General features: G+C 38.8%; 1 protein-coding gene across 2 annotated transcripts in view; it reads right to left on the bottom strand.

Moving 5' to 3' along the window:
* LOC143904602 (protein O-mannosyl-transferase TMTC1-like) overlaps positions 1-16,493 on the bottom strand; it is a 189,247-nt gene that overhangs the window by 52,822 nt on the left and 119,932 nt on the right. For both annotated transcript variants that reach the window (XM_077419415.1, XM_077419414.1), the window contains one exon: positions 1,900-1,973. In XM_077419415.1, the coding sequence (XP_077275541.1) occupies positions 1,900-1,973 (74 nt within the window). The remainder of the gene's footprint in view (positions 1-1,899; positions 1,974-16,493) is intronic.

Below are 16,493 nucleotides of genomic sequence, written 5' to 3'. Positions count from 1 at the left end.
CAAGTTTTCAAATATGACGGATTTCAATTATTATACCTTTATTCAAATATTATACAACAATAAACGAGATAATAAGTAAATGCAGCTAAAAATTAACGTAATTTAAGTACACGAGCGCCTTATAATTTTAATGTTTTGTAATTTTTATTATTACAAAAATATATAAAAGATACAAAAAATAACTATTTATATTTAGAATTTGTAATCTCTTTGTAAAATATTTTTATTTAAGAAATTAATATAAAAGAATTATTGTATACAAGTATTATAATCAAAACCGCTATACATGTGAGAAATAATACTTTAATAATACAACTATATTTTTGCTTATACAGATGGTATTTTCCTATTTTCATGATATTTTCAATATATCGTTCTCTTCTCGGGTCGAATAGAAACGTCGATATCGGGAAACAATTCTCATCAAGAACATTGATCCAAAGACGTGTAGGATTTATTCATTTACGTCGGTTGGCATGTGTATCAATCTATGTTGAATGACAGATCCGTTCCAAGATGCCTTTCGGGATTTTTAGGAACAACGAGAGAGAAAGAGAGAGACCAATGCGAGACTGGTCCGCTGAGACGAGACCGCGACTTCTCGAGAATCCGCTCATAAAAGCGAAGTAGAAAGGCCGCGGCAAAATGGAAGTGTTTCTTACAATTTACATCAAAGCTCCCTAAGTATATAAGATTAATCGTAACTCGCCGCAGTAATGGCGGAGAGAATATACACTCTCGCGCGAATGAGAATACACTCTATAGAGAAGAAAAGCGATCGAGAGTCGAGAGAATAACGAGAGTCTTGACGATAAGCCAAATATATAATTGGAATTAATCATCGGTCGGCTTAATCGCCGAAGGATTTAAAAGCGAGGCGTGGGATGGTTGATAGACTGAATTGAAGGCGGAGGAACTAAGAGACACCAGTTAAATAAAAAGAAAAAAAGGTAGATAAGCATAGAACGCGGGGTGATGAAGTAAAGGTGGTAGGAAACGAAAGAGAAAGAGTACTCAAAGGCAGCCAAGAGTAATCAATTTCCTAGGTTCGAAGACAAGCATCTTACCCTTCCGCCAGCCAGTGGCCGCCCAACCATTGGCCAGCCCTATACAAACGGAGTTTTACCTTCTTGTCTTCTGCAAACGCTCTTTTATGTTGGAGTACGACCTCTACGGAAACTTTTTATGCTCTCACAATCGAGTTCGTCTCTACAGATTTTTCGCCATGTCAGGCTTCTCCGTGCAGTTTATTAATGAAATTTATTTAAAGTTTCTAATTAAGCTTCTTTTACGATTAATTAAATTTACACCCAGAAATAGCAGACGTATATCTACCGTAAAATGAATATTGCGAGAATAATGTCTCTCTAAAAATGTATAAATTGAAATTGTTTTGTGCGTTTAGTCATTCTTCTTAGCCCTCGCGAGGGCTGCTGAAGATCGATGTGAGCAACCCGGGGCACATTTGCGATCCCACGTAACTATAATAGTAGTTTGTAGGGTAAATTAGTTTAGTTCATAATTTTCGGGCTCCATGTTCATGAGAACGAATGGGTCGCTGTTTTGGCGTCAGGCTGGCGTCGTCGCGACGTTAAGTGTCGCCCGACATTCTTGACGTATGCGCAGCCCCTAAGTTCCCCTAGTTTGCAGGAGGGTATATCAACTGCATTCTAACTCTTAGATAATATCTAAGCGTGAAGTAGCATAAGTATATGAGATTTTTCTTAACTTAGCTAATATCTCTTTCTACGAAACTTTGAAATTTATATTTGTTGTACATAATATATAGGTATAAAGAGATGTATAAGTAGAAATTTTATATAAACCGTGTGTATCCGCGTATTCATATTCGTTATTCAGTAAGACTAAAAAACTTAAGTTATTAAATTATATACTCACCCGTGATAGGCAAGAAAGGACAGCAAAAAGAAGATACACGCTAGAACATCCGCTCTGCCTACGATGCCAGTCACCTGCAACATGAAATGATATAAAATATAATAAAAAAAGGTAGATATGAATGACGTTGCCGCGATACATAAGTGAGATACGAATATTTTTATCTCTAACGCGTATATATGTATATGTGTATACTTATATATTATACTCGCTAAAAACTGAAGTGCTCACTTCAGTCCGGTTTCAAAAATTCTCTTCACTCAACAAGTTGCGGTTATACGAAAGCAATTCTTCGCCTGGATCACTTTTGTTAGAAGCGAAAAGAGAAAAAGTAGAAGCGCAATAGAGGCGAGGACTATGTCTAGATCCACTCGGAAAATAGGAAGCGACAGCCTGATATTGGATTTAGCGGTGTAACACGAGAAGGCTGATCCGGAAGATGTGTGAAGCCAAACCAAAGATCTCTTTCGTGACAAACGAGATGATGGACAAGACGAGCGAGCACGTGAAATTGCGAAAGAGAAAAGAAAGTGGGCGGGGTTAAGATTGTCCAAGTTATCGACAGCCCAGCACGAGTGAATAACCGAGATTCTCAAGGATCAACTCTAGCCTGGGAAGCCGACCTGCTACCGGAAGCTGGATTTACTCGCCGTACTCATTTCTCTTCCTTCCTTCCTTCCGCCCTAGTGGGCTAGAGTACCAGGTGTACCTCTAAAATTTACGAACCCCGTCTATCACGGTAGGACGACCGACCTCCCACCTCTTAACGAATTAATTCCACGAAATCGCGGGTGTACGATCTGCGAGGGGAATAGAAGCTACGAGGCAAGGATAGCGAGAAATCAGAATTTCTAGCATAAAAAGTTCTTTCTGAAGGAACGTGTCAGAATCCCGTTTGTTAAGCCGCTTATACATATAACTTCTACGACATTATATGTTATTAAGTTAATATATATCTAGATATTTTCTCTTTCTGACTATCGATATGAGCTAATTGGCTTGAATTCATCAACTATTGTAAGTATCAATAATTTTATTTGAGTTATTTGATATAAATGCTTGAAATAACTTGTAATAAAGTGGCGTAAAGCTAAATAGATTACATTAACTATAAAGTGAATTATTCATATCTTATCCAGCAAAATATATTGTTCCCCGATGTGCTTGACAAATAATTCAAAGATGAAACATAGACCACTACCGACGTCAACATTATCATTGAATTGAGAATTGTAATTATAGGTACGAGAGACATTGATGAATATACGCTTTCAGCGACGCGAGAGAGAACGGGGATGCAATTAATCATTCAATTATAGCAAAACAACACCAGGGAGAAATAACAACTAACATTTATCTTCCAAATTTGGCGTGAATTGTATATGTAAATACGACATGTATGAAGTACGAGCAAAATACACGATGTACTTCCGATGCTTTGCATAAAAATGGCAGTATTGAAATATTAACAATGCGACATTTAAAATATCTTCTTCTTCTTCTTCTTCTTCTTCTTCGAGAGAGAGAGAGAGAGAGAGAGAAAGAGAGAGACGTTATATTGTTTTATATTGCGCGGTTTTTTGATCGAATACTTAAACAAACAACGAACATTCAAACAAAGCCTGCGGAGAAGACAAACACTGAGGTGACATTTCATTACAACTTCGTTCTTTTTTTTTGCCATATCGCTATCCATACTCCTGCAGCAAGTGGACTCGGAGGAAATCTTGCTCGGGGAAACAATACTCCGTCAACGTCAAGGGGAATGATAGCCGAGTCCGAAGCAGGATCCGCTAGAAGAGCAAGGAACCATAACCGAAGGGTCTGCTTAAGATAACAGAGATTACGATGACCACTTTGCGATAGATTCCTTCACGCGCCTCTTCGGCACCTGTCAGATTTATAGCGAGGGATAACAGTCAATTGTGAAAAAAGACAAATAGCCGATAGGGCATTGTCTTAACTACGAATAATGGGCCATTGAACGATAGAGAAACAAATGCGAGGGGACACAGAGAATAAATGCTCAAATATCGTTTATTATGCGTCGATGGTCATAGAGCTCATTTGTTTCAATCCACTTTACATCAATTCTTTTCACGTTCGATCTGTGTTCCGGAAGCTTAATAGGCTTATCCTATTTTCATCCTTAAGAGAAGGTATATACGAACATATTACTGAAAGTTATATTTAACATGGAGATGATGATCTATTACATGAATACGTTTCACAGTTACGCAGTTACGAGTTGAGGAATTTACGACACAAATAGATATGAACTAGTGAAGGCTGATGCGTTCGTTCGACTCGATACTAGTTTGCTCTAGTTTATACTTAGTCGAACTCCATTAGCATCTCACTCGTTCTGGAGTTTAATTGATTATATAAAGTGCTATATTTTCTTGAAAGTTCGCTCGTTATTTCAGGATAATTTAAAATCCTAGTCCTCTTTAAAATTTTCAATTCTTTTTTTTTGTATCATTACGTTCCCTTTTTTATCCCCGAAGATACGGACCATTATAATTAAGTATTAATAATAATTGACTGGAATCAGAATAGCTATACAAATTTCATACAGAAATTATAAAACTGCTAAATAATATTATTTCTTGTTATCATCTCGTTTCTGTGTTATTTTCCGAAGATGTTTGAAAATCTATTATTAAATTGCATATTTATGCATAGCTTCCGAGTGCTTTGTACAAGTCATACAATATTATCGCATTCTGACAAGTATTATTGTTACGTTTGCACTCAGTTACGCTTTTGTTTAGCGAATTGAACACATCTATGCTAATACTAATATTCCCACAATTAATTAATATCGTCATTCTACGCGGTAAACCGCGGGCAACATGGCAAGGGGAGAGAAAAGTAGTGATGTATATCAACGATGGCGCGTAATGCCGTGCAACACTCGTCAAATTTCTAGTAATACACGAGTTCCACCGTACGGGTTAACGTCACAATCAATTGTACATTAGCGAAAGATTATTCTGTGATAGAGCGTGTAATTAGCACGACTGTTTTAATTAGCTGATTCGTGAATATACCGCGGACGAATGAAACAGGCAAGTAAATCACACACACAAGCCATTATTTTAATATAACGTCCCATTGTTCCGTACGAGTTAGTTAATTCGCGTTCATACATGCTACATAACACTCATTAAATTGCTCGCAACTGAATTTGGCGAATGCACGGAGATGAAGATGTAGCTGTCTCCCCTTCCTGTCGGCATTAATATTTCCAACCTTGCGGTATATATTCATTCTGGTCGTGATATAAAATTAAGCGTTCGGATACCGCACGAGGCCAGAACGAATGCGCCCGGCTCAATCCCGGCGATCCGCTGGATCTCCTGTGAAGGAAACGCTCCACGCGGGTCAGAACGATCGCGCAGCTTCATGTTTAATTTGACCTGAAACCGAGCTCTGCGGGTAAACCCATCCTCCCGAATGTCCTCCCACCCCTTTCCGCACTCGCAAAATTCATCCCTTTTATTGCGAAACCGACGCGGACCGAAGGCTCGGAGTCTCTTTCGCTGGCAATATACGCCGATACGGCAACGACGTCGTAACCACGAAACGACAGCTCGGTCACTCGGCTTTCATGTTGTAACTGAAGCGCAGACGAAACGCTTCTCGCGCAGGGGAACATTGCCGTGAAGTATAACGACGTCCAAGAGGGAATATCCCGTTTAAAACGTTACACGATAGCGTGATTACCTTACGCCATAACAACGAGTCAACTGCAGTAAACATCCTTGCAAAATAGATAATGTAGATAACAACTGAATGAAAATGCTTTTCGTTTACGATCGACCGTCCATAGACCGAAGTTGATAATTCTGAGATTGCAGGAGAAGCTGCAAGTTATTACACGTGTCGTAGAGAATGATGAAAAAAAATTGAATTATACAATTTCACTGAAATAAATTATTATTTTTTGCGAAATATGGGTAGGTATAATTAAGAGTACGTCATACATCATGTTACACTTTGATATTTTTATCCATGCACGTTGTGTTTATAATGAACACATTTTTTGTATCCTGAGAGAGAATAATATTTTTCTCTGTGGATTTATATGTCTGTATAGCAGTGAAATATACGTTCGTATAATAATGCGATCATATTTTTATATAATCTCATAGTATAACAAGAAGGTACAGTTTCGGTATATTCCAAATGCGTTCTGGAAACCGCGGTTATATTCGCGCAGTATAAGCACGTACGAGACACTGGCAGTCTCTTGGCCTCTTTAATATTATAGGAGGCTTTAATAAAGCCCCCAGCTTCTTACAAACTGCTAGCTCCATTCTCTCCTCCGTCATGACGACGACATCGTTAAACCTCTCTGAACTTGTCCTACAAAAGGCTAACGAAGTGAGCAAATGCCGAAACGATAATGAGAAACCCCGTAATATCGTCCCAATAATTCGTAATATTATAAGTAACTTACAATATTAACGTGCCGACTCGTTTATTACATCGCGATTCGAAACACGACGATGTTCTATATTTTTACTTTTATTTGCAACGTTCCGAATGATATTCTGACAACCTTGTTAACTTCGTCTGTATTTCATGTCAGCTGTTGGCAGCACGAACGGGTAACGGAGTGGAAACGGCGGAAAAGAAGAGGTAGACATTCGACTTCTTCTAGCTTTCTTCTTTTTAACCGACTTCAAAAAAAGGAGGTTCTATATTCAGCGTGTATGTATGTATGTCGCATGTCCACGAGTTTCTCTAACACTACTGGACGGATTTTAATGCGGTTTTCACTGTCCTAAAGAATCCTCCAGGAAGGTTTTAGTACATAAAATATCGCGCTAGAACATCAGGGTATACGGAGCAGTAAGGAAATATGCGATAATAATTATTCATGTTAATTTAATAAAGCACTAAAAAAGTATAAAATAAAAAAATTTTTTTTAAATAGAACCGACTTAAAAAAACTCTAAAAAGTATTTGAAAAATTAAAAAAAAATTGAAAAAAGCTTTAAAAAATATGAAATAAGAATCCCTTTCAATTTTGTGAAATCGGTGAAAAATTAATAATACTTTTAAAAATTTCTTTCAATTTTTGAAGTCGGCGCCAAATTAATTTAGTAATTATTAATTTAGCGCCGACTTCAAACAATCTGTCGTAAAAAAAAAATGTGTCAAGACTGATACGTTTGACGCAATTATCTTGCAAAATCTTTGATTTCAATTAATCTTTGATCTCATTCGACGTTTCCGGTCGGAGTACCATCCTCGCATCAAGGATCTAATAATCGTTGATGTCGCGCCGGAGATTCTCGAACAACGACTGTCGGGGGAGGGTTACTTTCTCGCTCGTTCACTAACCCACCGCCGTCAAACGGCAAGCTGCAACCGGTTCACCCTTAAGAAGTTCAGCTCCCCCTCTCTTTCCTTCTGAGCAACGGCAATATCCTTTAATGAAACGTCTAACCGCTCGTACGGAACTGGGATGATCGTCGTTGCGGCCACTATCAAAAGTATTTTCTCTATTTGTCCTCAATTACCGTCAGCCTGCGGTTCTTCTTGAGTTGAGTCCGGGAGCGGAGGTCGCTAGGAAGTTACCGGAGCAACTTTTGTGGAATGGAACTTCAATTGGCCGCACGTGTCTCCATCCACGCTCTAAAGCCAAATAAGGAACGCGTTCGCCTTGTTTTATGGTCTATTCAGGGAAAATGACAGTTTGCGTGTCTACATTATATCCATGACGTATTCATATTGTACGTCGCAAAGATAATATATTCGCTGTGTAGCATAATTTTTTATTATTATCATATGTAAGTGAATTTTAATCAATTCTCGTGTGAATATTGTAATAATATAGAAATATGTATCGTGATAAGTTAAAACATTTGCGATAAAAAAATTGCTTAGAAGGTACTCTAAAAAAATGCTTGTGTGAGAAGGTTTCCTGTGATCTTGTTTGCAGAATGCTTGTGAAACTTCAGCATTGCTCTCAAAGGACATACATCTATAGGGATGCATATGTATGATAGTGTACATCGGGTATACGTTCAGCGGGGAGTTTTCTCTGCATAGAAAGGAAACTGACAGTGCGGAACAAAGACATAAAAATGTAGACGCGTAACGCAAAAATGAAGAGAGGAAAGAAAATTAAATTGCAGTACATTACCCCATTTTAATATACCTATTTTAACAGATTACGAAACATTGCACGCTGAAATAAGGGCTGGTTCAATTTTTCCCTCAATTTAATCCGCTACATCTCAGAGAACTCAAAACTCGAAGACCTGCTTCTTACATGGTCCGCCGTTTTTGCCGTCAGCTTGCGCGGAATTTTTTAAATCGTTGCTCTCTCGCAAATTCTCATTCAACTATAGCTCCAACTCTTTAAAAAAGGATTCGTTTCCGAGATTGTGAATGAAGGAGACCGAATGGTACCTCGCTAATGCGGAAATGCTGGAAATGCTTTTCGGATGGTCTGCTGAAATATTTCTCGCGCTGCGGAATAAATGATTTCACATTGAAAATGATAAATTACAATGTTGAAACTCCGGTGCTCGCTGTTCGCATATCAAGAAATTCAACATTCGTTTCTCTACACGCCCATTTGATCCGACATGATCCTCACTCGTGACCGTTCCTCATAGCGAATTCAAGTTTCGACCATAACGGGCGATCTACCTCCGGAAGTGAAGATCCGTCGTCATATCACGCGGCAGCTGAGAACAAAGCCGACGTATAGAGAGAATTAAGGGATGAGGGGAGGAGGGGGGGAGAGTAGGGCGAATACGCCCTGGATTCTGAGCGTTATGAATCGTGCAATCAAGACTTGGAACTCTCGGCTTCAGACTTCAGCCAGCTGATACCTTCCTACTTCCGGCTGTTTCCGAAAGGAATGGCGTGATGCGAGACACCAGTGCGCCAGCGATATCCTTTTGTATCTAGCGTTGAACCGAGAAGACGAGAAGAATGGAAAGATACGCTAGTACGCGCGTATCTACGTAACGAAGCCGTTTCGAACTGCATTCGCGTCGCAAACATAGACAACAATCGCGCGAGCCTTTGTGCTTAATCAACTATTCTGTCTCATTTTATTGTTCATGTTTGCGAATGTATGTTGTATGGAGCTGGGCACTTCTGCACACGCCTCTCGAACTACGATCGTAGACAAATGTTTCTGCTCGCGTCACCAACTTACAGATATTTTCTGAACATCGACTACTCGACGAAACTCCTTTGGGAACGGAGCGACACGTTTCCTGTAACGTTTCGACGTCAGCTCAAAGAGGGAGGAACACCGCGCTGGAAACGGAGAGAGAAAAGTTTCGTCCGCGTGAAATGAGGTTACCTCTTCTACTTTGAATCGACGTCCCACGAATCGTGCGCGGAATTACGCTGCTGGTAGTCGCGAATACCATCGCCATGAATATTTCACTGCAGGATTTCGCAAACGCACGCGCGGCCAAGAGGAAACTAGCGAGGCGGAATCTTGCCAATAACGTGTAAGTGCTTTTAGATAAATTGCGTTTATACCGCACGTTAAAGCAACAAGAATGTAGGACTTGCATTGACGTCGGTACATTTACATCAAGTTTCTTCATTAAGCTTCGGAATACAAAGTACATACGAACTATATTTGCAAACGGATCGGGCTGAGGCGTGCGAGGAGAGAACATCTTGAAGCGAAAAATATCAAAGGCTGGCGGAAAACGAACAGCGACATTGGAGGGAGCAGTAAAACGCTTGCAGTCGCGAAAATATTCTGTTGAGAATAACTCCCGTTTCCTCGGCGAATTAAATTTTTCATTACGAACTTCTACCGCCGTGAAAATTCAACTGCATCGTCTCGGCGAGACGGCGGCGGCGGCAGCGCTTCCGTTTCCAGCGGCTCCGCTCTGAAAATCCGCCGAGCTCGCAGCAGCCGCGATATTTTTTCCTTGCCCAAAGGCGAAGAAGGCAGCCGACATTCTTTTTGTCTTCGTGCAGAACGGACGGCCGTGGGATTCGACGTGTAAACGATATCACCGCCTGTCCATTGTGCCCGGCCGATAATTCTTTCCGCCTCGTCGCCGAGAAGCCGAGAAACTTTCGGCTTCCGTACCGTGCTCTTTCCTCCATAAATCAGAGATAAATCACTTTTAAACTCGCGCTGTTAACTCCAGGTCGTCGCCGACTTGGCCGACCGACGCCCGCGGATTCCCTCGGGTGAGAACGTCGAAATCGATGGTTCGCGAGATAATGAATATGTCTCCCGGAACCTTTTTGATTTCCGCGAAACGATGAAGGCGAACGTACTTAATTAACAGACTCGAACGCACAACCGGATAATTATTCTGCTCTTGAAATTTTAATGTTACAGTATTCCCTTTTATCATTACTCTCGCCGGGACTTTTATCAGCTATGCACACGATAATAATGTATATGTAATACAGACAATAATACGTTTCCTTTTACAGCATAAACCTTATTTGATTGCTTGTCACGTAACAGCTGTATCGATTTTCTTCATTATATTATTTATCGCATATTTTATTTTATATTAATTATTTAAATATTTCGCCACAATCACGCATTGATGATGAAATGAATTAACACAATTTTGCAAATATTTGCAATGAAATAGGACGAATTTCAGATCTTTGATTAACCGCGAATAATTCGATAAATTACTTTTTAAACGTATATTTCTTATTGATAAAGAAAATAGTGTCACCAATTCTTAAATATAAAAAGATTCTACTAAAGCAATAGTCTATCGACAAGCATCATCAGCAACAGAATCTTACGGGTCTGCTCAACGATGATGTAATTTTTACGTCATGTCCTAATATCCTCGACTATCACGCAACGCTGCTTGTGGCACGTGTATTTCCGATAAATCGCAATTCCTTCTATGATATGACAAGTGACTTTGCTTTAAGGCAGGAAGAGATAAAATTGTACTCCCACGAAGATGTTCTCTTAACTCTATTTCCGATTTCCTATTTGCATTGCCGCAACATATTCTACGTATGACATTGTAATTATTCTCTTTTCTATTTCTAAACTATATTTGGATTCTAACTATTGTTTGAATATATTTCCTGGTATCGTACCAGTAAGTATACCGCTTTATCGTATATATCACGATAATAAACTAAAATAAAATTTGCGGAAAGATAATAACGTATAATTGAATTTTGATACAATATCAAATTATATATATATATATATATATATATATATATATATATCTTTATTATATATATCGTACGCGTATATCAATCGTTCCGATAGTCGATTGTCGAAGGGATGTATAATCTATAAGAGCTTTGCTAATTTCGAGGTACTGTGGTCATTGGTAATCCATACGGATTCACGAATTACTTTGTTAAGCTAGACCAACCGGTTGAGCTTTCCTTAATTTAGTAACCTGCCTATTATATGTATTAAGTACAATTATCCCAGAACATATACCATCATGAGTCTACCATACCCCATAATACCTATCCATAGCGTAATGAATGACGGGCGCAATTTCCGGGATTCATATAATTTTCGTTGCGCCAAGTGATTTATCAGGAAAACGAAAAGTTTATTTACAGATTTGAGAAATTATAGCCATAGCATGCAACACTATCCTTGATGCATCTATTATAATTTTTAGCCTTAAGATCAATTTTAAATTTTAGAATCGTAGAATTTTCAACGTATTCTCAATGCGAGGTGAAGGAATTTTGTGACTTTTGCAGTAATATGTACGGAAGGAAAAGATGGATTTTAAAAGGTATCTCTGTTCACACACACACACACAGTATTGATCTCTCGGAAGCAGTAGAAATCTAAAAATAAGATGCTGCTAACTTTGAACCGTCTACAATTTTACGAATAATTTAACCGTGGCGCAATAGGTCATGCTGCACAATCCTCGCTATGCACGTAGAGAAAAAACGAAAAAAAAGACTGCCATTTATCACGGGGTCTCACGCGTGTATCGCGACACCACAATTTTTTTCATTTTTTCGCAGGCAAGTGGTGTCTTTGTGGACAATCTTGTTGAATTTTCGGAATACAGGGACCGTTGCACACGGAAAAATGTTTCCGTTTTTACGTCGGAAAAATCGTACCGCGCTGTGGAGGTACCTACGATTTTACGAATGATTCGTGAATGTTTTGCCTCCCGCCCCCTTCCACGCCTTCCACCCCAACAATACCTAGAAAGCATTCCGGTATGCACGTTGATACTGTTTAGTTCTTTTGGATGAAAAAAGAAGGCATTCGTGATACACCTCGCTCTGTCTTCTCTCTTTATTCCTACCTTTTCTCATGCCTTCCGCGAATGTTTCGAAGTAGCGGCTTCTCTTCCGTACATCGTGAAACGGAACACGTATTTTGTTTTAACCCACCCGTTTGCTTTCGACGATACACGCGCATAGCGGAAGAACCACGTTCTTCTTTTTCAATTCGAGAGACGCTTTGAGTAAAGACAATACTACTAAACAGTTTTCAAAGGTTTCCGTGCCAAGCAAAAACTTGGATCTAAAACAAGCTGTTTACAAACATACACTTTTCTGCAAAAGCATTATAGCTATTTTACCAGTCTTTCATGGTGAGATCTATATATTTTACACTATTTGTCCATAAAATATCGAAAAATAGTTAATACATTCCGTCTAAATTATGAAGTTCCATTTCAAGTATTCTTCGCAAAACGAGTAAATGTACGTTGCACTGATAATGGTTGAGTTTTGTTATCGCTGTAATCAAACAATCGCCTCTAGCTATATTTCTCCACGTATAAGATAAACAAAATAAATATTCAAAGATATAAATATTCATAATATTAACATTTATCATGGTGCGTAAAGAGTTAGCGAATTAATGTTTCCTTTTGAGTTATCATGCGTGATTCAAGATAATAAAATTAAATTTGATGATAAAGTGAAAAACAATATACTATATTATAATTATATTTTGCTTGTGACTTGTAATACATGATGTGCGCAAAAGTGCTATAGAAAAAAAAAAAGAGAAAACGCGATGAATGAAGAGATTATTAATACTACAAATTACGATAAGACGATTATTTGTAATGGCGAGGCTTATATAGTCTTAGTGCGTGGTTCTTTTCAAACGCCGTTTTTTTTTAAATGTACGCTTTCCCTTATGGAAATCGTTTCGTTACGCTCACTTAACGGTGAGGTGAAATTGAGCGACTTTCATGTTCTATTGTACGAAAGCAAGCGCGCTTTAATCCGATAAAATAGCTGTAATTTCGAAGAATTGTTCTTCTTCTTCGCAGGCTTTATACGTGCGCGAAGAACAAAGGGTGTGTGAGTAAAGATAATAAAGTAATATTCAACCGAATCACTTAGTGAATTGAATATACTTTCCGACCCGAGTAAATGGACGGCGATTTTACAAAATTGCCGAGTATACCTTCGCCAGGTACTTCCGAGCGAAATCGCACGAATCTAAATGTTCCAATTCTAATCTCGGCTACTTTTGTCGTTCGCCCACGGCACTTATTCCATCGGATAACGTGAGTAATGCCGATACCGATGGACGTATCACGAAAAATCGATGCATCCAATTTCATGTGCAAATCATAATATCGAGCAACTTATAGCCAGGGGCGATGCGAGATTATTGTGAGCATAAAGGGATCGCATAATACGCGAATCGTAAGATCTTATCGAATAACTTGAGTGTTTTCTAATGCAATATTGAATGAATGAAGATAAGATAAAAGCTTAAAGTATTCATAAGCTCACGAAGAAAGGATGACTTTTATCTCGATATCTTATATCCTACTAATTATTTTTTTATAGAAACATAATACTAGTAAAAAATAATAAAGAAAATATTTTATTTTTTAAATTTAATTTACTATTTAATTTTCATAAAGCAGAAAAATTCTTTTATCGAAATAAAACTTTAACAGAGCTTCTCATCGCTTTAAGATTATATAAAAATAAAATGAGATTTTTGAAATGCTATCAAAAGATCGCGTTTAATTCACGTACTATCATCACTTCTGACATTCTCGTATTCACTCGCTAATCAAAGGCAGACACGAATTGATTATTTTGTACGGATCTGAACAAAATGGAAGACTTTAACAAGCAGTCTTTAAACTCAGATATGCAACGGTTGCAACTCGAGCAAAACCGTGAGCAAAAATCTTTGATGTGTTATTCAAACGACCGCATATAAACGTTCTTTTATAGATTGCTGAAAGCCAGTCCAATCAATATTTAACGCACGATCTTGTTACGCACATGGCGAGTATCCATATCAATTCAATATTGTCTCTTTAGTAAATCTCTTTAGTAAATCTAGCACAACACCTCCACGGAAAAAAAGTTCGACTTTCCATGCCTGTAGAAAAGGACGAAAGTGGCCAATTTCACGCCAGGGAGGAAAGTTGTTACTTTCGTCTCTGTTACAGGGACGAAAGTAATCAAGTTGTTACTTTCCTCCCGCCAAACCTGGACCCCACCAGGGGCTTTGCCCCTGGACCCCATCGAGGGCTTTACTCCTGGGCCCCACCAGGGCTTTGTCTCTGGACCCCACATCACTCTCTTTTTCTCTTTCTATTTAACTACACGCGCGTATAAACTGTATGAATGGAACATCAAACGCATACACTCTACAGGCATTCAAAAGTCGAACATTTCCGTAAAGAAATGTTGTGAAAAATATCGTGTGCACCTCGGGTCGAAAGCTTTTTCAGACTCGTGTGAATTTCCGCCCGAGCCGAAGGCGAGGGCGACAAACTTCACACTCGTCTGAAAAACGCTACTTTCGCCCCTTGGTGCACAATATACTATTAATCAGCCATAAAGCCTATATTTCTATAAATTTTTAATAGATCAACATTTTGTCGTTGCTGCAAAAATCAATCTTTTCAAACTTTTTTTTATACACGAGACGGGTTTATTACTTTCTAAAGTATCACTCGTCATTATAATGATAAGCAAGCTTATCGTGTGCATGTGAAAAGATTAACTCGTTATTCGATCGATGCAAATACCCGTTGAACTCCTACCGTGAATTAATTAGTCGTACGAGCACGAGTAGAATGCGGTTTATGTAACGAACAGCAAAACGAGCATATAATTGATTGATTATAGAGATTTTCGCGTCGATGACCGAACGACGAAGTCCAGGATGACGCGGTCGACTATCTCTCTTCATCCGATAACCCTTCTTCTTCCATCTTCGTAAACGCATCCTTTGTTCAGGCCGGATTCACCATCGACCAAAAGCCAAACGGTTCAATGGGCACTGTACTTAATTAATGAGAGATTCCTTTCAGCGGCTCAACGAAGGACTTAATTCAGAGGAACTAGCGGTGATTTCATCGGCTGATAAAATCGCTTGGGCAAATAGAATCAAACTGTACTAACTGATTTGACTGAGAGAATCAGCGATTGCCGCCGGAGCAATGCTGTGATAATATAAATTGTGTATCGTGAAACAAGAGTTGCGGATAAACTGGAGGTTAATACCGCGGCGAATCATTTGGTATCGCGCTTCTTGATTGAGGCGAAAGATTTCTGGACTTGTGCATATTTAATACTACACACGACACGGCATAATTTATTAATATCGAACTAATGAACGTTTCGTGACAGAAAAGTATAAATCCAAAATACATGAGAATTTTTAACGACATCGTATAAAAAGTTTTGCGCCGATTCTGTGTGACGATAGAGGCAAAATATGATGAATGTGAAAATATTTAAATATTTAACATGAGTAAAAATAGTTAAAAAATAGTCCAAGTAGAACAAATGGGTTGAGTCTGCCGCAATGCTATATCTGACATTCTTCCTACTGTTTCTAAATCTAGACATGGCACTGATTTATTCCGTGTCAGGAGATTTATGAAATCAATCAGATTCTATCTGGCGTAGGTAGCAACTAAAAACGACAAAAATATCACATGCAACAGCAAATGTAGGAAAAATTGATTCTCCGAGCGCTGCATGCATGAATTGATTGCGGGATATTTTCCAGTCCGCACAAAAATAGTCACGGATAGCAGGAGTATTTGATCTGAGCACACGTTATTTATCTGACTTGGTCGTCCGCGTACGACATGAACATGATATCACAATAGTGACACTGGCAACGAGGATTGGCCGTGCACGCAACGAGTAATACATGCAATACCGCACGCACGTGATGTAACAGGATGCAGTGCGTGACCGGCAAGCAGGTCGAGCTTGTAATGGGCAGACCGGGACTTGCGAACCAGTGTCGTGTGCCACCAGTAATTTCGCTCAAAAGGCACGATCCCCTGCTAATGACGCGGAATTCGCCTTTATCTGCGTATCCATACAATCTGATTCCCATACATTCTTCTCGTGATTGCTTATTCATAATTACAAAAAATTACGACGCATTGATCGTGATGTATCACTTCATGTTTCACGTCATGTTCAGCCGCGAGTAAACATGAGTTCCGTTGAGTATAATAATATCAATCAAGAGAAATGGAAATCCACCGTATACTGCCTAAATAATTATTTTGAGACAATATAAAATTATCGATATACCCAACTATCGATAGCTACATTATCTTTCAATAATTTATCTGTAGAATGAGCAACGG

This window comes from Temnothorax americanus, unplaced genomic scaffold (genome assembly GCF_048541705.1).
Source record: "Temnothorax americanus isolate GAGA-0224 unplaced genomic scaffold, ASM4854170v1 Scaffold54, whole genome shotgun sequence".
Classification (NCBI taxonomy): domain Eukaryota; kingdom Metazoa; phylum Arthropoda; class Insecta; order Hymenoptera; family Formicidae; genus Temnothorax; species Temnothorax americanus.
Note: the sequence above shows the minus strand (reverse complement) of the source record. Positions and strands in the feature narration are given on the sequence as shown.